At 33.7% G+C, this 23,044-nt stretch overlaps 1 protein-coding gene across 2 annotated transcripts in view; it reads right to left on the bottom strand.

The window, feature by feature from the left end:
• LOC138710791 (sarcosine dehydrogenase, mitochondrial-like) overlaps nucleotides 1-21,392 on the bottom strand; it is a 37,009-nt gene extending 15,617 nt beyond the window's left edge. Inside the window, exons 1-12 of one of the 2 annotated variants that reach the window (XM_069841905.1) lie at nucleotides 21,279-21,392; nucleotides 16,080-16,126; nucleotides 11,982-12,038; nucleotides 11,039-11,231; nucleotides 8,515-8,768; nucleotides 7,687-7,899; nucleotides 7,474-7,597; nucleotides 7,032-7,237; nucleotides 5,908-6,070; nucleotides 5,608-5,752; nucleotides 4,373-4,514; nucleotides 498-695 (exon numbers count right to left, since the gene is read on the bottom strand). In XM_069841905.1, coding sequence (XP_069698006.1) covers nucleotides 498-695; nucleotides 4,373-4,514; nucleotides 5,608-5,752; nucleotides 5,908-6,070; nucleotides 7,032-7,237; nucleotides 7,474-7,597; nucleotides 7,687-7,899; nucleotides 8,515-8,768; nucleotides 11,039-11,231; nucleotides 11,982-12,005 — 1,662 coding nt within the window. In that variant the 5' untranslated portion in view covers nucleotides 12,006-12,038; nucleotides 16,080-16,126; nucleotides 21,279-21,392. The remainder of the gene's footprint in view (nucleotides 1-497; nucleotides 696-4,372; nucleotides 4,515-5,607; nucleotides 5,753-5,907; nucleotides 6,071-7,031; nucleotides 7,238-7,473; nucleotides 7,598-7,686; nucleotides 7,900-8,514; nucleotides 8,769-11,038; nucleotides 11,232-11,981; nucleotides 12,039-16,079; nucleotides 16,127-21,278) is intronic. The other variant, XM_069841906.1, reaches the window with a different exon arrangement.
• Between the last annotated feature and the right edge of the window lie 1,652 nt (nucleotides 21,393-23,044).

Below are 23,044 nucleotides of genomic sequence, written 5' to 3'. Positions count from 1 at the left end.
ATTTCATTCCCGACAATATTTACAAAGAGCTTGATCCACTGAAGCAAACGGTTTTCTGTAATCTGTGAAGATAATGAATGATGGCATTATGCTGTTTAACTTCGATACAGTTTTAAACTCTCAGAGACGATAATAGTGATTCATCATTTTCAAGGTAAAAAAATTGGATGTCACAGGAAGTAAAAATTTTAGTCCAAAGAAAATAAAGAATGACCTTTGCTACTTCAATTTTTATATTTTCGGATTCTTCAGCTTTCTAGTTCTCCACTTCAATAAAAATCCCTTTAACCCATCACTTCATTTCCAGAAACTTTGGCTTCTTAACTTATTTATTAAAAAGTCTTAAGTTTCTAAATATGTCTTTGAAGATTGCCTACTTTCCTATACATTATCTAGTTTTACTCACTCTTCATGTGTTCGTACAGGTACTGTATTTTGACGTTTTACATATATTCTTTCTTGATTAAAGAAAGTATTGAGTTATAACTCCTACTTACCACATGGTGACTTTTTGTAAAACCAAACGTATGATCCCCTTTTAGCATATTTTCATAACGAACATCTGAATTTCTTGGTGTTCCATAGGAACCATACCAATCATAATTTGGTACTGGAGCTGGCCCTTTAGGTGAGAACCATCCAGGTCTCTCCCAGCCTTGTCTATCCTCAAAGACACAACCAGCATCAACAAGTTCCTGCGGAGAAGAAAGGGAAAAATGTTAATACAGTTACAACTTTTAATCTTTATAGTAGCATACGATATGTAAGACACTTAAGAAATGCATTTTTATAAATTTGTGGCTCCAAGGCAAAATATGATGTCATTTCTTGTAGATTTTCAGACGTGAGCATTTAAGGTTTGAACGTCTGTATAAAATCATAATAATAATGTTTCATAATCATAACAACGGGTTAGGAAGAAAAATAATAGAGATATGCATGTCATCTTCTGTCAAAATAAAGATGCCATCAGGATGCACATATCGCAATATCTCATTTTCGTCAAAAATTGACATATCATCTTTCGCCATTTGCATTGGTACCACAGAAATATTGAAATCACTAGCACGGTACCATTAATAATGTCCATATTATTTAACGACGTAACTCAGTAAAAAATATATATATTTATTTCTCCTGTAACAACTGGGACACTTATTGTAGTTAGATACGAGATTCTGAATACCTTCATCAAAGAAACTTGTCGCCAATAAAGAAAGCCAAAACTTCACCACTGTTATTAGGTCCTTGTTGTTTACAAAATGCTATGGCTTTGTTGAAATCGTTTGAGAAGTGAAAAGAAATGATAATCGCTTCAAGTGAGGTCGAGATTATATGGAAGATGGTCGAACAACTCCCATTTGAAACAACGAAACAACCCATGCTGGTGTGAGAATATGCGTTATTGTACAAGAGGATAGCACCATTAACACCACAAGTAACTGACTACATCTTTTGTTTTTGATTATTCACGAATTACAGCATGAATTTTATAGCTGGAGAGATTTTCAATTGTATTGCTCATTTTCAATTAATATTTCACGATAAATAAACACAGGAGCTCTCAAAATTACATAAGATTTTCCAGCGATTTACTATTACAGACTAGGCATGCACAAAGATATTCAGAATTCTTGATTGCCTGCAACAATTGACCGTCCCTTACTTTTCTGATGTCCCTTGTACAGACCCTGAAACAAAATTTGGGCTACCTGAATTTTGTTTCTGAGTCTGTACATTGTGAATCCGAATAAAATTGGTACTATTTACAATAAAATTTGAACTTCCATATAGGTACTATAGATTTGTACTGACCAGGTACACTACAGTATGTATCGCCAGTCTACATTATGATGGACCACAAGTCGGCTCCTTGCTTGATTGCTCCAGTCAATGATGCTGTTCACTGCTGCGATCTCTTGGTGGGAGGTAACACATGTTCGACTGTGTTCTGACAAACACACGACAGAAGTAAATACCTCAGGTCTGTGATTGGTGGCAGTTTATTCCTCTCATTTGTTATGTGACAATGGTCAATAAATATTAATTGGGGAAAGGTACTTATATGTACAATACGTACATAGAGAATAATAAGTCGTGTGGAAAAGAAGGAAAACATTTATATGTAAGATTCCATGTAGAAATGCAATATTAAATTTAGGCGATAGATTTAACAAAACAGTTCCTCGAATTATTGAAAAATGAGACAAAGGTGCCTTGTGATTAATAGCGAAAAACTTAGTGAAACAGGAGCTATTTTGGAACATAGTCCTCAATAGTTCATGAGACGTGTAGTAAAAGAGACAGAAATTTCTATAGCAGGTAAAAAAATGTTGAAATAAAGCCCTACAAAATTTCAGTGTTCAGTAGCTGATTGTAGACTTAACTTTTGTAATTTTATGTTATAAAAGTAAATAATGAACAAATTGATCCCAGATCGATTTCTTCTTTTCAATAAGCCTTGAACTGGTCAGCAGAGAAACGCTTGTGAATGAGACTCTACTACATGGTGCAAAAGTAGGGATGTGGCATGCCACCAGTGCCCGTAGAATTATTGGATTGATCCTTTTTTTTAGTTGGTTATTTAAGACGCTGTATCAACTACTAGGTTATTTAGCATCCATGGGATTGGTGATAGCGAGATGGTATTTGGCGAAATGAGGCCGAGGATTCGCCATAGATTATCTGACATTCGCCTTATGGTTGGGGAAAACCTCGAAAAAAACCCAACCAGGTAATCAGCCCAAGCGGGAATCGAACTCACGCCTGAACACAACCCCCGATTAGCCAACTGAGCTATGTCGGTGGCTGGATTGGTCTTTCATATAGATATAATCAACAGATAGAATCCTTTTCTGATGAATTAACATATGCAGAACACTTTTCTTTTGTCCAATGGCAGGGCCCTTAATTTGCTGTTATTTGCTTTGACTTTATGAGTGTGCTCATAGATTTTGCTAGTGTCAAGAAGTGTAGACCACTTAGTTCGACAAAGACTATCCAGAGTGCACCACAGGCAGTGGATCTATGTTGAACTCATGTTATAATGAATGAATGAATGATGAAGAAGAAGAAGAAGAAGAAGAAGAAGAAGAAGAAGAAGAAGAAGAAGAAGAAGAAGAAGAAAATTGTTGGGATGTCAAAGGGTAACCAGAATACCTGGAGGAAATCCCTGTGTTGTCTGGGCCACAGGCTTGCCCAATACAAGTTATAAATTGAGGGTGGATTGATTGGGATTTGAACCGAGTCCCCTGGCTTATAAGCCCAATGTGCTAACACTGAGCCACCGTGTCGGTTATGCATAATATATTTCACGGTTTACTTTCATTGCGATAACATCGCAGTTCATATTTCTAATGTATCAATAATCTAGTTGCATCAGATATTTGGATGCAGAATTATTAAAAGAAATGTGTAGTCTGCTCGTTCCCCAGACTTCACACCTTGTGATTTTTATCTCTGGGGAATGTGAGAGGAACTTGGAAAAATATATAAAGAGAAATTAGGTCTATTAGTGCAGAGGAACTGTTGCATGTGAATTTCTTGAGAAGATTTTAAAATAAATGTGTCAGAAAAAATGGGCATCACTTCTTATACACATATAGCTAAGCTTTAATCTGGTGAAATGCCGAGGATCATAGCAGTGCGCTATGGCAACTACTGGGGCAATGACAAGACAAGTGGATGATATGCAGTCCATCACAGACTGGTGAAATGTACTGTACCAATCTATTTTATTTTACGCCAAAATAAACTAGCACTAAAACATTCCCGTACAGCAAAATAATGCTGTTATCAGCTTCTACTAATATCAAAGCGCTCTCAATTGGTAAACAGAAAATGTATCAACTTTAATGCTCTAATGGCAGGTAGAGTAGACCAAAAAAATCGTAATTCATGCTTAAAAATAAAAAAGTATTAATATCTTAAACTTAATTAAAGCTGCCTTAAATTTAATAATACTGCAGACTAAATACAACAAATAATTTCCATTATACATCTTGATTATATAACTTTTAACACTATATCACTTTGGAAAACGTATTATATGTCTTTCACGTGTTAAATTTTATGTTACCTTGTACATAAAATTTAACACGTGAAAGACATAAGCTTATAATACCGGTACGTTTTCCAAATTATTTCCTCTTTAGAGTAAAGGAATGCAAGATGCAACTGAGAACCGAACTGCTTAAAAGAGAAAGAGAGATTCCCAATAGGCAATTTTAAACACCAATTCGAAATATTATGAACAAAGATGAACCAAAAACAGCAGTTACTTTCTCAGATATAAAATAATGTTTCTGAATGTAATTATTTGAACTCTCATATACATATTTTCAATAATAATCTGTGGCAATTTAAACCTGACCTGATGAAATGGTCCTTGATTAAAATTCCTTCCTGCTAGATGTTCATCATGAGGAAACACAATCTCATAGTTTGTTGCATAGCTTTCATGACTTTTTGCAAAAACCCAAGCAGCATCTTTTCTTTGTTCGGGAGTGAAACGTCTGCAATCACACAAAAACATATAGGAAAGAGATCACAAGATAAAAATTAATTTCTTATTTAAACGCAAGTATGACTTCTCAAGTCAGCTGCCCACCTTTTGACTATTTTCAAAATGACGTTTATATTTCTGTCTGCCACAGAATCTTGTGATAAGTTAATTCAGATCAGTTGACGATTTATTTTTCCAGATGGAAAAATGGCTCACTTGCTTTCACTTTTTCACTCTCCACATCCTCCCTTCATCTCCAAAGGTTCAATCGCTCTCCTAATAAATCACCTTAGATGGTCGGGAGGGTGGAGGGGTGAGATAATAAACGCACGTGCACACATAATATTAAAAAAGAAAATTACTATGGTATATAATATCTTAAAGTATACATATTAATAAATCTGTTCCTAAAAGAATGCAATGAGTAAAATCACACTTTGACACAATACCGGTAATCAAATAAACAAACAATGATGAATGCAGATGAATCTTTTGTCGTGTTTTGTCCCGTGTCATTGTGCCAAATTGACTATAAGCTCTTATGGATTGTTTTTTTTAATTGAATTATTTTACGATACTTTATCAACTGCGATGTGTATAACATCTGAGTGAAATGGAGATGTAATGTCAGTGAAATGAGTCCAGGGTCCACCACCAGAAGTTACCCAGCATTTGCTTTCAATGGGCTGAGAGAAAAGTCAGGAAAAAATTTCAGTCAGGTAACTTGTCACAACCAGGCTCTAAATCCAGGGCCGGAGTTTCGCAATTCAACATACAATCACTATTCCACATGGTGGACTCTTATAGATGCTAACTTTTTGCATTTTCTGTCGTAATGAGATTTGTGGACACATTAAAATGGCAATATTTACGCTATGGGTGATAATAAATAGGGAAACGGTGATATAGTGGCAGAAAAACCAGGAATAGCTAGAGGAAATCTATACCAAAATAGTTTTTCCCACCACAAATCCCATTTGAACTCACCATAAATGGAAAACTATGTCCCTAGTATGGGAAGTCAAGACTCCAGATGTATTGTTAAGGATGTGTCTCAAGCAGGCTAAATATAACAGTAATGTAAAAAAAAATAAAGTTCTAACCTGATATCATAGTCAAACATATGAAGATCTGGACGTCCGTTCACAATCCACTTAGCCAGCTGTTCACCACACCCTCCACCAAGCATCGTGCCTGCTGCGTTGTAACCGCAATTGTGATAGAGACCATGTAACCTCGGATCTTCACCTGTAAAGGAAGTCCCATTACATGTCAAGAAATTGAATTGCATAATAATTATTTTTTTGCATTAATATGAAAATAACAATAAGAATGACGACAGTGATTAGAATAGGTAGTTGATACGAGAGATATTGATAAAAAAAAATGTCATTAATATTCACCTAGCAAAGGGTTGTGATCTGGAGTGAAACTTTCTGGACCACACACTGTACTCTTGATGCCTGCAGTTTCAAACTTAGGTATCAGGTTTACTGCACCTCGCATGTGTGTACTGAACACGATCCAATCCAATTCATATAAACTGAATTCAAATTCATGTGGAACCTGAAAATATATTATTTTTCATTAGTGATACATATTTTAAGTAGAAGCAATTAATTTAAAGGACATTCATTTAAAACGATTTATGTAAATATTATTAATGATTATGTATTATATCTGAAACTATATGGAATTAATGTCGACTTTATTAATTATATGTCTCACTGGAATCAGAATGCTAGGTCAGGAGAAACTAAAGAACTCAGAGAAAATGTGCCTCTCTATCATTTTCTCCATCACAAATCCTGTAGTCTGCTGGAAATCAACCAATAGTTAATTTTATGAAAAAATAAAAACCAATGGAGCTACCAGTATGGCTACCCGGTTAGCAAGAAATGGTGTTAAATTTTAAATTATGTTTTATTTAATGTCGAGGTTATATCAGCATCACCGGTGCTGGAATTTTGTCCCACAGAAGTTCTTTTATACGCCAGTAAATCTATTGACATAAGCCTGTCGCATTTAAGCACATTTAAATGCCATCGACCTGGTTCGGGATCGAACCCACAACCTCGGGCACAGAAGGCCAGCACTCTACCGACTGCGCCACCCAGGCCGACAGGAAATGGTGTTACAGAGATAGAATTGACATTATGTTAATTTTGGTCATTTATAGTTGTCAGTTTTGAAATGCTCTTGCAAAATTTTGAGTCATCATATTCACTCTATTTAATTTTCTTCACATTACAATTTATTATATACAGTAAGTTATATGTTTATTTTAATTTTCTGTTAACAAATATTTACGTAAAACATTTAGGCCTACTTCTGTAAAATTCATGTAGGAGAGTATACTGAGTCTTTCTGGGCTTGCTCCAATAGGAGGCAGTTAATAAAATAAAATATCTAAGATTCTCTCTGTTGGTGTAATTGTATGTAGCTACATGTATGTGTGCTTACACATACTTTAGTTCTGTCTGTGTAGGTGTATGCTTATGTACTTCGTGTGTGTATGTGTACTTACCTTTTCTAATAATATTGGATTTGTTTCGTATCCTCCCATACAAAGTGACTGCCCTTGAACACGAAAATAAATGGAAGAATCGTGGTCTCTTATGTTTGGAAGTCCTTCAACTTCAGGAATGCTCTCAGTCACAACATATGCGTGTTTCATTGGAACTAGTGGAAGATGCAGCCCTACCATAGCAGTCATTTCACGTGACCATACACCTACAATGTTTGTATATATACATGTAAATATAAATATTCGATAGACTACTACCACATTAGAGTTATTTTATTAAAATGAAAAGTTGAGTGATATTTTCTGTTCTAAATATTATATCCTAAATATATTACATATTTTAAACCGCATGCCAGAAATGCATGTAATAATAACACAGAAATCTAAACCCTAGTCATAATAATATGTATCCTATGCAGAATTGTGGTTTAAAGGAACTTACCACAACAATTAACAATACAGTTTGTCTTAATAGAACCAAGGGGAGTTACAACTCCTGTGATCTTTCGTGATCCAAAGCCATTCTTTCCTGACAGAATACTGGTCACTGGACAATTCTCTATCACCTACAACATTCAATAAAGCAGAAAGAGAGTTTGGTATTAAAAAAAATTAGGTACAGAGAGTTGAAAACAATTTCGCAAGATCAACTCACCTGTGCTCCATTCTTCACTGCATATTGTGTAAGTGCTTTACATAGCTTTGAAGGATCTACAACTCCATCACCTGGTGAATATAAACTTCCTTCTATAACATCTACATCAATCAAAGGAAAGACTTTCTTCGTCTCGTCCGGATCCAAAATGGATGATTCAATGCCAAAACTTGTACCCATTGTGGCTAACCGTCTATATTCATCCATTCTTTCCTAAAATTTAAGATATACAGTCAAATATGTAGTTAGAACAACGGAACTTGTATTTAAACTAAACTAAAAATATCTCACTTAAAATAAATAAAGGCCTTAATGTAAAAAATAAAATTAGTAAATACTGGTATTCACAATAAAACAACTGGAAAAGTATAAATATTTTTATGTTGTATTTGCATGCTATAAGAACAGTTACCTAGTATTTACAAAGTGAGACTTCCGAAATGAATATATTGTGGAAAAACTTTTAAATAAATTTCAGTTATAGTTCTAATTATCAATTAAATCATTAAAAAAAAATTCAAAAAATGAGATCTAACAGAATTCGTACCTCAATGTTTAACTATCATTCATAAGGGAAACATTTTTTGAGTCATCTAATGAAGATATGGGAAGACAATTCTTCGTTGGGATCGTAACAGGTTATAGGGTCTAATACTAGAAGAAAAGGAGGAGAAATAAGAAGAAGAAGAAGAAAAAGAAGAGGTGTCCTTTATATTCGAGATATGATGTGTTGAAGACATTATTTCGCAATCATACATCCCATATTTCGTGTACCGGTACACGTTTATATGAATCATATTATAAATTAATTTTTATTTTTATTAATACCTTTGTGCTTGCTATAAACAGGCCACCATTGTTAATCCATCCAGGATCATGGCCTGTCTCTGCCTCGAGTTGCATTAGTTGATCCCTTGTTGCATTCAGCAATTGTGTTTCAACATCATCGGGCCTTAACCTCCACACAATGCCAGCAGAATGCCATGTAGTACCAGAACAAACTTTACTTCTTTCCAGTAGAACTGCCTTAACACCGCGTTTCACTAAATGGTATAACGTATGGCATCCTGCAGTTCCTCCTCCTGTTAAAAGATAACAAACAGATGTAGTTCTTAAAAAAACATTGTTAGTAGCTTCATTGTTAAATTCTAACACTAATGTATCTCTGAGGAAAAGAAGTTCTATCTCAGATATAAATTGGTTATTCATTAAGTTTTATATAGTAGGTATCCAGACAACATACTTTCTCTGGTTTTCCATAACTAGGGAAGAAGGAAAACGGAAGAATTGGTAAATATACCATATATTAGATCTATTAAATGGGGAATTCAAAATTAATAATTCCATCTTATGTAATCTTTATCTTACGATGTTGGATGATATATATACGTCCGTTGATGTGACATATTAATGATTGATACGTTGATTGTGACTATAATAGTATTTAAATTCATTAATATGTCACATCAACGGACGTATATACATCATCTAACATCGTAAGATGAAGATTACATTTGTAAAGTTTCTTCCCACCCATAAACAGTGCTGACTAGATCAGACGCTATGGACAGTACTCTATAACAGAGTCGCCAGTATAAAGGATAATTCCAAGCCTTTGGCGTGAGACGAACTCGATAGCTCAGTGGTAGAGCGCCTGACCGGAGTACAGGAAGTCGCAGGTTCGATTCCCGCTCGAGGTTGTGAAATTTTTCTTTCATACCATGGCATGATTGTGACTATAATAGTATTTAAATTCATTCATCTTATGTTAGGTCTATTCATAACCATGCAGTTCAATATGATATTAACTACAACTATTGTTTATTGGACAGAGAATAACAGTTTTGAATCATGGAATAACACACAACCCGATGAGAAGATCGTAGTTTCCAAGTGCAGTGCTTGAGTTCAAAAACAATCAGGTGACTCACGCTCTAATTGATTAATTTCTGAATAAAAATGCCGGTATCTTTCACTTAACATGATATTGTGGATGTTATGATGAATATAAAATAATTTGCCTTCAGCTGGTATCAAATCCGCGTCACTCCTGTTCTTAGCCATTCACTGTGAACCAACTTGACACTATATTGGTATGGTACCCTACTTATGCCACCAGAAAAAGGTATGGTACCGTACCAATGTTCACATATTTTAGGATAGGATACATTGCTGAGTAAAAAAGACTTACCGGTATGAAGAGTTATTAACTATTACCAGTGCTCCTAAGGCTTTTGATTATATTTTTCAAGGTCAAAGCAATGTTGTCAATAGTATGTTTCACTGATGAGCTATTGTATTAAGTTATTTAGATTAAATAAATAATAACTTACTGTGTTAATATTTAAATTATGATATTATTTTATTTGACTGACTAGTTTCGATGTATATCCATCATCTTCTGAAGTCTAGATGATGGATATACCGTAACATCGAAACTAATCAATCAGGTAAAATAGCTCACAGTTGAAATGAAGGAGTGAGAATGATCTAGTTCTAAGCCACACAAACAAAATGTTAGAAAAGAGCATGTTCAAGGTTTAGAGTCCAGTATTTTGAGAAAGACAGAAACAGGCTCAATACAGTTCATGACGATGATGATGATGATGATGATGATGATGATTACTATTATTATTAGTATTATTATTATTATTATTATTATTATTATTACTATTATTATTATTATTATTATTATTATTATGCTATTAAGTGCGGTATCATAATTTCTTGAATGCATACTTACGTCATTTGAGTAATTTTTATAATATTATAATAGTAGCTTCCCCATATGTGTAAGAAATGAAATCGCACAAAAAAAAACATTTTTGTTAAAAGTGTGGCTTTGGACTATCTATCTCATTCGTGCCCCTTCAAATATTAACACAATGAAGTAATTTATTTAATATAAATAACTTATTACCAGTAGTTCATCAGTGATTATGTAAGTGTTAAAAGAGTATATTCCTTGTTTCTACAGTGGCTACAAGGGAGTCAAATGTGATTAAAAAAACTGCACTGTACATGTGATAAGTTTCTAAAAGACTAACTGAGAGTAAGTTAAACTATAGGCTAGCCTATGTTTTCACAGTCAACATCATGGGAGGACCGTGTGGATGTGACAAATATTTTAATAGTACCGGTACACAATTTTCATGCTTTTTATTGTTCATTGTTCCCCTCTGAAAACAATGTGCTAGTACAGACGTAAGAGATAATGGACTAACATCCCAGAAAAGTCGTTGAGGTATATATTCAAGTTGTTCGGATTTTAATAATTCAAGATGAACAACAATACATCTTGCTATAATTTAGATTTATTTAGCGAATAAAAGAAGCATGTAATTCATTTTACCTATTATAACAACTTCAGCACTTTCTGGAACTGTTGGAGGTGGTTCTACTGTTGGCGATTCTGCTGCTACTATAGGTTCTGGAGGTGAAGATGGTGGTTCTGACTCCTGCTGCTGCTGCTCGCTTGACAAGGCTCGTTGCTCTATATTTAAAAATTTTGTAGCACTACTTTCCACACACAATGGTCGCCGGACCTACAAAATAAGTGAACATATTTTAATAACAATAACATTAATAATAATAATAATAATAATAATAATAATAATAATAATAATAATAATAAAGATTATTACATGGTCTATGAATTCCATACATGTGAGTAATCACAACCCCATGGACAGGCTCATATTTATTTATGAGCCATATGAGCCTGAGTCCAGGGCAGAAAATTCGTTAGAGCGGTAAAATATTGAGAGAAGAAAACAAAGTCGAGCTGAAAATAAATCTTCGATATTTTCCTACTTTGCAGATGCTTGCTTTAGATAATAGAAAATGTTAAGTCGTTGTTACATGCCACTTATTTTTATAGTTTGCTAAATGTATAAGATTTGCATAAGTATGTTGGTGGGGGTACAACATTTCTTCGGGTCCATGGGCGCAGCAGTACCTAAATATGGGGTTGCACATGGATGTCAGTGAATTTCGTACAATGAATCAACAGAAGCAGACGTATAAAGTATTATGTCTTGGCACAGAAATATACCAATGAGGAACCGAATATAAAGTTTAATTAACATCATCATTCATACAATAGCCCAGTGTGGCGTGCTGTACTTGTACAAGAGCGCGACCGTTCAGCTACCCAAACATTCACAGAATAGCAGTGGTAAGCACAAAAAGCCTCAGGCTGCAGTGCAATTCTTCGGGTCTCTTCTCCGTACAATGTATAAAAAAATATAATTTCATAAATATCTTTAATAACCAAAATATTTTCGCAATATTACCTTACTAACTGCCCAGCGGAACATTGTGGAACACCTTTCTTTTATATATTTCCAGCCCTGAAATGAAAAGAACAATATGTAAGTTTCGGAATATGTATGATAAGACTTTCTTGTGTTAAATTCTAATGCCTTGTTTACATGTTTCGACCTTTTATGGGTCATCCTCAGAACTGGTCGTTGTTGGTCTTGGCACCTCTTGTTTTGTTTCCTGTGAGGGTGTGTTCGTGTGGTGTAATGTAGAGTCAAAGTGTGTGTGTGTGTGTGTGTGTGTGTGTGTGTTCTGAAATTGAGTTGTGTGTTGAGAATTTCCTTGGGATGTGTTTTCGTGTGTCTGTATATTTCATATTGTTCTAGTGTGTTTAGCCACATTCTGAACAACGGTACACAGACTACTCAACGTACCAATGAACCAACAGGATTACAACGAAGAGCTAAACACAGTCAAAGCACAAGAAAACGGATACAACCCTAACATAATAGACAACATAATACGTAAGACAAAACATAATCACAAAAAACATAAGAATACAACACAAACACAAGAACACAATAAATACATCACACTAACATACGAAAACAAAAACACACACAAAATTGCAACCTCATTCATGAAATTAAATTACAACGTCGCATACAGAACAAATAACACTCTACAAAAACAACTCAACACACAAACAACACAAACAAACAAATACAACCACACAGGCATATACAAATTCAAATGCAACACCTGCAACAACTTCTACATAGAACAGACAGGCAGATCATTTCAAACACGTTACAAAGAACACATCATAGCCATAACAAAATTACAAAACACCTCCACATATGCAGAACACATCACAAATGCTAACCACACCCACAGAGACATCAACACAGACATGGAAATACTACACGTCCAACCAAAAAGCCAGAAACTAAACACACTCCTTATGATGGGAATAGTAGACGTTTCGTGTTGTAGATTTGCATACTTTGTACACTTTATCCTTTTTTTATTAAATCGTGCACAGTTCTAACACCAATCTCATATTCTGATGCGAAATAAGCCACAGATTCTCTTTTCCCAAACTGCTCAATTATTATTTGCACGTTTTTTTTTCGATACTTAGCACAAGTTTTCTTTTGACACCCATGAAATATATTATGCATAGAAGTTATATGGCACGAATAGTAGGGACAATGACAGGTTTGAAATAGTTGTGTAGAAGTTCTTGGGGTTATTTCTTTGAAAGCATGTAGTGGCTATTTTACACATTGGGAGAAACACTCCCCAAAAAGTGACTGTTTCTTTTGTCGGTAGTGGCAGCATTCCCATACATACTGTACAACATAGAGGATTGTAATAACTCTTTCTAGAAAAAAAATACATACTAACATAATGTACAGTACCTACTTAATCTTTTATTTCTGCAGCAAAAAAAAAAAAAAAAAAAAAAAAAAAAAAAAAAAAAAAAAAAATGAGCAAGAAAAAGACAGATAATCCGCTGATCAGTTAATAGGGCGATGGATAATTGGGGTTCTACTGTACGTATACTAGTAATTTAATCATTACCGTATTTAATCTACAGTCTGGATATAAATCGTTCAATCTGCCAGGATGCCTATTCTGAATATTTTCATAATTTTCCTAAGTCTCTTATGCAGATTCTAGGTTAATTCCTTAAAATAGCTCATAGAATTCTTTACTCAAATCCTTTCCTTGTGACATAATCAGTCATGAATATGTTGTAGACAAAGTAAAATATTCGAAATATGTACTTGCTTCAAATATGTTGTATCACCTTTTATATCTTCGAACACCACTTGCGTCCAGTAAATAATCGGGAAAGGACACTGTTGTTGAATTCACCTGAGGTGAGAAGGTAATCGGACAGATAGCATATGTTTATGTGTGTGTGTGTGTGTGTGTGTGCGCGCGTGTGCGTGTGTGTATATGTTATTGCGGAGATATCTTCTATTGAAAATGGATGCGGATCCTGACTTTGAACAAAACGAGGAAGAGAGAAAATATTATTTATCCCAAAGGATAAGACGACATTCCATTTGAAACAGCTGATAATGTAAAATTTTTAATTCATTCAGCTTTCAATAAAATTATCGTAGTGGGCCAAGCGTCATTTATTAAAAACGGAGAAAGCAAGGGTTAAAGTTAAGTGAATACCATAGTTTAATGAAGATTGATATATCACTTAGTTTTAATATGTATACTTTACATTACTTGCTATATGTTTTCATTGAATTGTGGTAATAACTTAATTTTAACCCTTGTTTTCTACGGTTTTAGTAAATGGCACTTGGCCCACTATGGTTCTGAACCCCTCAAATATGCTTTTAAAAAGTATAAATAATTCGATCATGATAAAAAAATAATTATAACCACCTGCAATGTATAATTGGAGCATGACTTGAAATGCTGATTCCTACATCAACATCACTGGCTCCAAGTTCACCACAGCCATCACTCCTCAACCCTGATAACCTCTGAGGCTTACTCACTAGTGCACTTAAATATAAATAACTTTTTTATAGCTGGCAGATAACACTTCATTAATTATAAATAGGATAAACATGTTCAGCTTGGGAAAACACCTTATTATTGAAGATTTTCATTTAAAAATATTTCGTATCACAAAAAAAAAAAAAGACTGACTGCATATACACGCAGCTGAAATGAAATTCTCGACAGAAATTAAACATTTTTAACCTAAATTAAAAATAAAAAAACAGGAAATAGAACACACAACATACACAGGCGACTTGAAGATAACATAGTTAAAAAAAAGTTGAAGTTAACTTACAAATCAAAATGCAAATGCATCCTAGGGAAACTCAAATTGAAAAAAAACAGCTTATGGGAGAGGAACATACAGTTATACCTAATTCTAACTGAAAAGAAAACGGAAAAAGCGGTGGTAGTGGTGGTGATGACGAAAATGATTTCATGACAATGGTTTGGTCTCGAGAAGTTTCTTCTTGTTAGCCAATTTGGATACTCCAATGTCAGTCATTTTGTCATGCTTATACAAAGTATTTAATTTCGATAACAAACATTCTATGAGGATTAAGAAAGTAATTTTACGAATATAACCTGAAAAAAATAGCTCCAGTGGTTTTTATTCATAAAGATTTTATAATAAATGTCTCTCTCTTTCTGAAAATACAATGAAAGTTACAAAAAGTAATGTATGTCCGCACGCGCGCGTGTGCATGTGTAATTTCTTTTAATATGCTGATTGCCATTCATATAAGTCATAAATGCCTTTTATAAAATTCTTAATTTAATTTGATTAAGCTTCTTACATTTTGTAGAAATATGTAGATACAATATAATATAGAAAGTATAACGCTTTTAAGATTTTCCTTGTAATGATAAATGGATACAGTTAAATTATGTTCCTTGTTTTATTATAAATAACGTCTTTGTTTTAAAGAGAACACTGGTTTCTGCCTCTACATTTTATAAAAACTCAATTTTTCTCTATCTCAGAAGCTCTGTCATTTTTCAGTCTTGCTTCATAGGCTACTTTGTGTTTCTCACTTGAATGAGAGATATAATGCAATTGATTACACATGGGAGGTGAGGGGGGATCGGCATATAAATATACTACTGCCATTTTAAACCAATATGATATGACATTCCAAGATATTAAAAATATTTGTTTAAATATCTTAAAGAAATCCATAGGCATTTTACACAATCATTTATATAACATTTAATTTTTAAACTTTCTAAATTACATATTGTAATATGATTGCTACCTATTGTATTGATTTTTCTCTCTATTCCATATATGCATTTTTTTTATTGTTTTCCGGACCTATATGGTCATCTGTTATGACAGGCGGATGTATTAATAAAGTGAAATTGAGTAGGCCTAAATCATTGCCAAGTGAGGAGTTACTAAAAAGTAAGAACACATTGTGTTTTATGTAGTCACTCGAGAAAATAATTTTTTGTGTATACAATTAAAAAAAACGTTCGAGTAAAAAAGTGTCAGGACTTAAGTTCTGTGCGTTGATTAATTCCTACACTATTTTCACTTTTGAGTTCGATAATATGACCAGAATTTCTGAAGCTCAAGACTGGACACTTACTACAACTTCGCAGTAAACTCCCTCTCCTAGTCGTACAACATTCAGTACTGGAAAAAGAAATTAAAATTAAATTTACATACTGCATTGTAGACATTAACTGTTTAAGATTAATATATATTGTCGCTTTTCCGGAATACTTTTGTAACTCAAGAAATGCAAAAATTGAAATTTTCATGTGAATTGGTCAAAAAAAAAAAAACAATTTTTTTATGTGGAATAGTGCTCTATCTCCGAAGTTATACCAATTGCCGCTAGGTGGCAGATGCGTCACTATTAATGGGAAGTAAATGATGAAAAATTAAAATACGCTCTCCTGTACAAAACAGGTTATTTGCATTGCAACAGTAATCTGGAAAAGTGACGATATATACACAAATTTACAGCCAACTCATATCACTTCTATTGGACATATTTTTCTGGTGAATGAATAAGAAATATCATAGTCTCCTCCAAGAAATTGAAGAATACAAGGAAACTTATTTGAAATTAACTTTGGTACTGGTAATTAACAATGCCTTCATTGTGTCAACCTTCGATTGTGTTTTCTCCAATGTTCATATTTTGTTCATTCCGACAAAACCTCTTTCTGTTAGGAGCATTGGTTCCAGGCAGGGATAGCCAAATTCTAGAATTTTAGCAATGTTTCTGAATGACATAGCTGAAAAAAAGAAATGCTGAAACATTTCTACTCATCTCATTTGGATTTCTTTCTCCTCTCTATTCCATTGTGTGATTTTGTCTGCACTAGTAAATTACTTTACATAAACAAATTCGTTGAACATGGCTTTGTCATCAATGATGGAATCGCCAAAATGTTTGTAATGATATCTATACATATCCAGAGTTCAAAATGGACGTTTTCACAAACCGGTATATTTTGATATTTTCGTGGACACGGTGCTGTTGATGACGAGGACGAAATTAATTATATCAGTGAAATTATGCAGAGTATTACCATGAAATATTTACACACACACCAATTAATATATAATGTCAGGCACAAGTCTTGGAAAATGTTCATCCCTTTTATCATATTTGCACAGACAGAAACCATGAACAGTAGATGTTTCATTCAGCAGGAAAAAATACGAGTATATATTGAACAAAGGGCACACATATCTAATAATTTACTCTGATGCATATATTATTACTTGCAAAAGAATATGATTTCCAGCCCTACATTTATGACTGAAACCTTTGTTTTGCAAAGTCTCTGAAATGGTTTACTTAAGTAGCATTTTAAACAATAAGAAATTCGATTCACTGCCTAGCAGTGGCCTATGATATCTCGACCCTCCCAAGTACTAACATTGTAACTCAGTTTTTTATGGTTTTGAGTTATAGGCTACTAATTAATATGGTCTTAAGTTGTTTCTTTTTCTTCCAGTACTATCATTGTAGCTCTAAACCTTCCTAATCGTATGTAAAATCTTATTGTTACTATCTGTATACACTGATTTACATGATCATTTTAAAACTTCATTTGCTTCTCCTGAAAAATGGAAGAAAGTGAGTTACAATGTTAATACTTGTGAGGGTCGATCTGAACATTAGCTCGATATGGAGTGATAAAGTGTTGCTGAGTCTAGGTCCTTTAATAATCAATGCAGAATCAAACATATCAAAGGCATACCACAAAAATATTATAAATTAGCGAGAGCTTACACGAATGCTATAATGCAATAAAACAGCATTAGTCATTAGTATTTTTAACAATTTAATTCACACTTTACAGAAAAATGTACTGAAATATCATATAGGTGTACAATTTATACCAAATTAAAAGGGTCCGGAGTGGACAATAGCCATTTCTTATGAGACAGAACGAAAATTCACGAACTGGAATGTCCATGCAGGTCTATTTCGATACCGGTACTGTACACTGTATAGGCCTAAGTGCTAAAAAGTGTATAAATAATGACGCATTAAAGCAGAATGTACTATTAAGAGAACAAGTAAGGAAGAATTTATGAGCCATGGACAATTAACAATTAACTGGTATACTGTATATAAGCACATGAGAATATCCCATAAATACTGTAATTGCTATTATCCATCTGTATATGAGTGATGTCAACCTATATTAAATTTATATAGTTACAGGCAGTGGTGATATTCAAGAAGTTTAACAACCAATTCTCTCATGTTTACCAGTATCTATGTTGAACAAATAAGGTATGTGTCTATGGTAATTGCAAATATTACATAGAAATAATTTAACAACCGTTCGTCTGAACCGGTGCGAACAGGAACTAGTTTCACATCCCCCTGTAAAATTCAGCTGATGATGATGATGACGATAATGATAATGATAATAATAATAATAATAATAATAATAATAATAATAATAATAATAATAATAATAATAATAATATAATCCAAATTTTAAAATGCCGATATTGTAAATTGTAAACAATTTTAATAATGACACCCCCTTGACAAAATTCTGCATATGCCACTGCTTTAGATATAAGGCGCCATATAACAAATTATATTTCAGTTGCCCGTATAATATTTAATTTATTAGTTCACAACAACTAAACACAATGTACACACAATGAAAAGGCATGAAAAAAAACAACAGTTTTTCTAAGTAAATTACATGTTCTAGTTGACTTCAGCTAAAGGGAAAGGTGCAATTCTTATTTTATATGATATTGGGTCTGGAAATTATGGTGAAGAAGAAATTGCTTGCCTTCATGCAGAATCAAAATCAGATCCTTTCTGTTGAATATGATGATTGTAGTGGTGGTCATGTTGGAAGTGGTGCAGGTAGTGGTTGTTTTAATAATGAACGTGATGACGTTGACAGTAATAATTGTAATGTTAATGATGACAATGACAACAGCCAATAGAACAGACTGTCAAGTAAACAAATGAATAGAATAACCTACTATTGCTCTGTACACTACAAATATTATAGTATCTGCCCGGAATCGAATCATGTGTGTATTACATGAGAGACAGTTGCTAACTATTAAAGCCATATTCACTGAAAGACTAATTATATTATACCGGTACAATATATTTCATAAATACATAACAAAATAAACTGTTTTTATTATTTAATACCTCAACATCAAGTTGCTCTTGCAAGGTCATATGATTTCTGTCAGGAAAAGTGACCTTGGAATTTGATTCTAAATATCTTTATGCTTTATGTAATAGAAAAAAATTAATACATCAATGCTTATATAAACATATGATTTGTCGGACCACGTGTTCCTGAACTGAACACTCAGCACCATATGAGTGTCTTTTCAAATTGACAAGGTTTCGAGCCCCATAAGAATATGCGAGATTTGTGGATGACAAAATGGCTGTTATTTATATTTCCTCTGAATTCTATTTTGTTTCACCTTTTTATTTTTATGTCCCGTCATAGTCTAAGGCATCCTGCCTAAGATTCGCATTACAGAATGCGTGCTGGTTTGAGTCCTCATGTGGAAAGAAATTTTCTCATGAAATATCAGCCAGTGTATGGGATGGGACCGGTGCCCACCCAGCATCGTGATGTACTTGGGGAGCTACGATAGGTAGTGAAATCCAGTTGTGAAAGCCAGCTATAATGGCTGGGGGGATCATCATGCTAACCACACAATACCTCCATTCTGGTTGGATGATCTTTCACCTCTGCTTCGGCATGTGAACACGAGGCCAGCAGCCAGCTGGTTGGTCTGGGACCTTCAAGGGCTGTGGCGCCACGGATTATTATTATTATTATTATTATTATTATTATTATTATTATTATTATTATAGTGGATATAGTGGATTTTATGTTGCCAGCAAACAGCTGGATACATTAAGAAGATTGATTGCTTATTACATTATTATTTTTATGTTTATTCATTATTGCCACATAATTTCAATTATCCTCATCAAGTTTAGTAGTTTAAAAGTGTTGTCAAGTACTGGTACCTACCTAAAGAATTACATTCCTCGATTCACACACTACCATCCTTGTTTGTAACCTACATACCACAAGTGACAAAAACAGATAAAAAAATACTCTAGCTTATATCATAAAATTTATTATTTAAATAAACTTATTTTGTTGTGACACTTGGACTCTCACTTTGAGAGAGGAACATAGGTTAAGGGTGTTTGAGAATAAGGTGCTTAGGAAAATATTTGGGGCCAAGAGGGATGAAGTTACAGGAGAATGGAGAAAGTTACACAACACAGAACTGCATGCACTGTATTCTTCACCTGACATAATTAGTAACATTAAATCAAGACGTTTGAGATAGGCAGGGCATGTAGCACATATGGGCGAATCCAGAAATGCATATTAGAGTGTTAGTTGGGAGACCAGAGGGAAAAAGACCTTTGGGGAGGCCGAGACGTAGATGGGAAGATAATATTAAAATGGATTTGAGGGAGGTGAGATATGATGATAGAGACTGGATTAATCTTGCACAGGATAGGGACTGATGACGGGCTTATGTGAGGGATGCAATGAACCTTCGGGTTCCTTAAAAGCCAGTAAGTAAGTAATAAACTTATTTTAAATAAAATTAATTAAAATACAAGAAAATATCTTGTTTACAATAGTAAGCTTGCATTACAAAACATATTACTGGTAGGCCTAATATCTGAATTTGGAACATTAATAAAATTGCATTAAAATGTGCGAAATTAATTTTTTTCACAATACGAAAATCTTTCCTTTCATATTTCACAATTTGATTTTGAGATTAATGGCACTAATTAGACGAGTTTCATAAAAGATGGTGCCATGTAATTACACTTTAATTATAAATTTGTGTAATATCCGTTAAACAATAACATATGCTTCCTTTTTCTAATAATAGTCATTTGCTAGATGCCCTCCTGTACTGTTAGTTCCAAAATAAAGTAAGCATGCAGAAAAATTTATAAAACAGAAAGGAATTAATTTTATCTGCCTTTTCATCCCCTACGTCACTCCATAGATTCAATACTGCTAAAGACATAAGAAGGAATTGAAATCCCACTAAAATTTGATCACGTTGTATAAGACGTGTGCTGTATATACTGTATATTATTCTGACTCCATTCACAATATAATTTATTTAGACTGTGCCCTTTTCATTGATATCGTCTTGTCACAAAACTCTAAAGAAATTGTTTCACATACCGTACCTAACTTATACGTAGTCTATTGAGTAAAAATGAGTGATTTTCTCACACAGAGTTGATACAATGTAACACACTCACCACACGTCCAGCACGACCCAGTTTGGAAAGAAGTTTCTGCTCTGTATAAAATGATATTGTTATTTATAACATGTCTGAAGCAAAGAGCCCAGAGATTCTCTGAGGAGATATAGTACGCACGTCATTCCGTGATGACCCTTGCAGCAAATAGTATTCATCTACTACTGATAAGCTAAAGTTTAATCTGTATTACTTGTTATGATTGCTTTCCTCTTTAGCTTAGGATCTCGAGGTCAAAGCTGATTAGCAGGTCACTCTTCTTTCGATGTTTTCTAAAATGCTTAAATAATGATGAAATAAACTGTTCTGGTCCCGAGATGAACATAAATATGAATGTCGTGCACATACAGTCAACATTACAGTTAGAAGAAAAACCTGGGTCTTCTAGTTATGCTCAACTCTACCTAAATAGCATAATTTTATTGTCTTATTCATTTTTCCTTAAGCAAAGTGATATTATTTATACGAATGATAATAAATATTTACATTATATCATTGACTTACATACCGGTACATGTTGTGAACGAATACATCATTACAGATTGGCCATAATTAAATTGGTGGTAGCATCACTAAAAATAATGTGTTTCATTTTCTTGTGAAACAGTAACATAAAAGTACAATCTACGTCCAACTTCAAGTCAGATACGAACTTCCCATCTATTTAATTGGATGGAAGTGGTTTTCAAGCATAATATTTAACTGGAATTGTATTGCATTCTTACAAAATGTCTTGGATTCCGGTTTGAAAATTCCGAATACGTAATTTCTATTGCAACAGGCCCATCAGCCTCAGCATCAAAATATATGTAATTTTACATTTTTTAAAGTAACACTACTGTATGAACGAAATACTATATTATAAGTATGTAGTGCAAAACAAATTAATAGATTCTGTGTACAGAAACAGAAAATGATCTATCCAGAAGGTGCAATATCTGGCTTATGAACAGAATAAGGTAAGCCCTTAATATTTTTGTTTTTTAATCTTAACATGATCGATGGGCTGGGCTTGTACTGAATGTGATCAATGGGCAAGAGCATTGTTATTCTGTAAAAGAACTCAGTCTTGATCGACTAAAGATAGATACAGTAGAACCCCAATTATCCATCACCCAAAAATCGAATGGTGGATTATCAACCGCCATTCTCTCACTCCTTTTATTTTTGTTGCAGAAAAAATATGGAGTACTGTACATTAGGCCTATGTTAGTACATATATTATTTTTTCTACAAGTCTTTATCATTACACAGTAGCTATGTAGTAATAATGCTACTGCTGTCAACAATGGAAGCAGTTATTTGCGGAAGGAGGTGTCTTTCCCAAGTTGTAAAATAATTACTACCCATTAAAAAAAATGACTTCAAGAACTTCCACACAATTGCAAACCCATACCGGTATCCACCATTCAGTCCTTGTTCTACTATTCAAGTGGCCATACTGTATAACTTTTATGTAAATTGTCTTGCATGGGTGTCAAAAGAAAACGTGTTGTGCTAAGTAGGCCTATCGAAAGAAGTGCAAATAATTGAGAGGTTTGGGAAAGGGGAAATTGTGGCTCATCTCGTATCAGAATACGAGATTGGCATTACAACTGTGCACGATTTAATAAAAAGAAAAACAAGTTTAAAGTGGTACGTATTATTGTATTTCATTGTGTTTATTAGTTATGATCAGCATAATGTTGCATAGTGTACTGTGTAATGTGAAGACGCCACAGCAGGAGCTTCAAATTACGAAACTGTAAGTATTATGCAGTTAATTT

The sequence above is a fragment of the Periplaneta americana genome, chromosome 12, assembly GCF_040183065.1.
Source record: "Periplaneta americana isolate PAMFEO1 chromosome 12, P.americana_PAMFEO1_priV1, whole genome shotgun sequence".
In the NCBI taxonomy this organism is placed as follows: Eukaryota; Metazoa; Arthropoda; class Insecta; order Blattodea; family Blattidae; genus Periplaneta; species Periplaneta americana.
The sequence above is the reverse complement of the archived record's forward strand: the minus strand, read 5'-3'. Positions and strand labels throughout refer to the sequence as shown.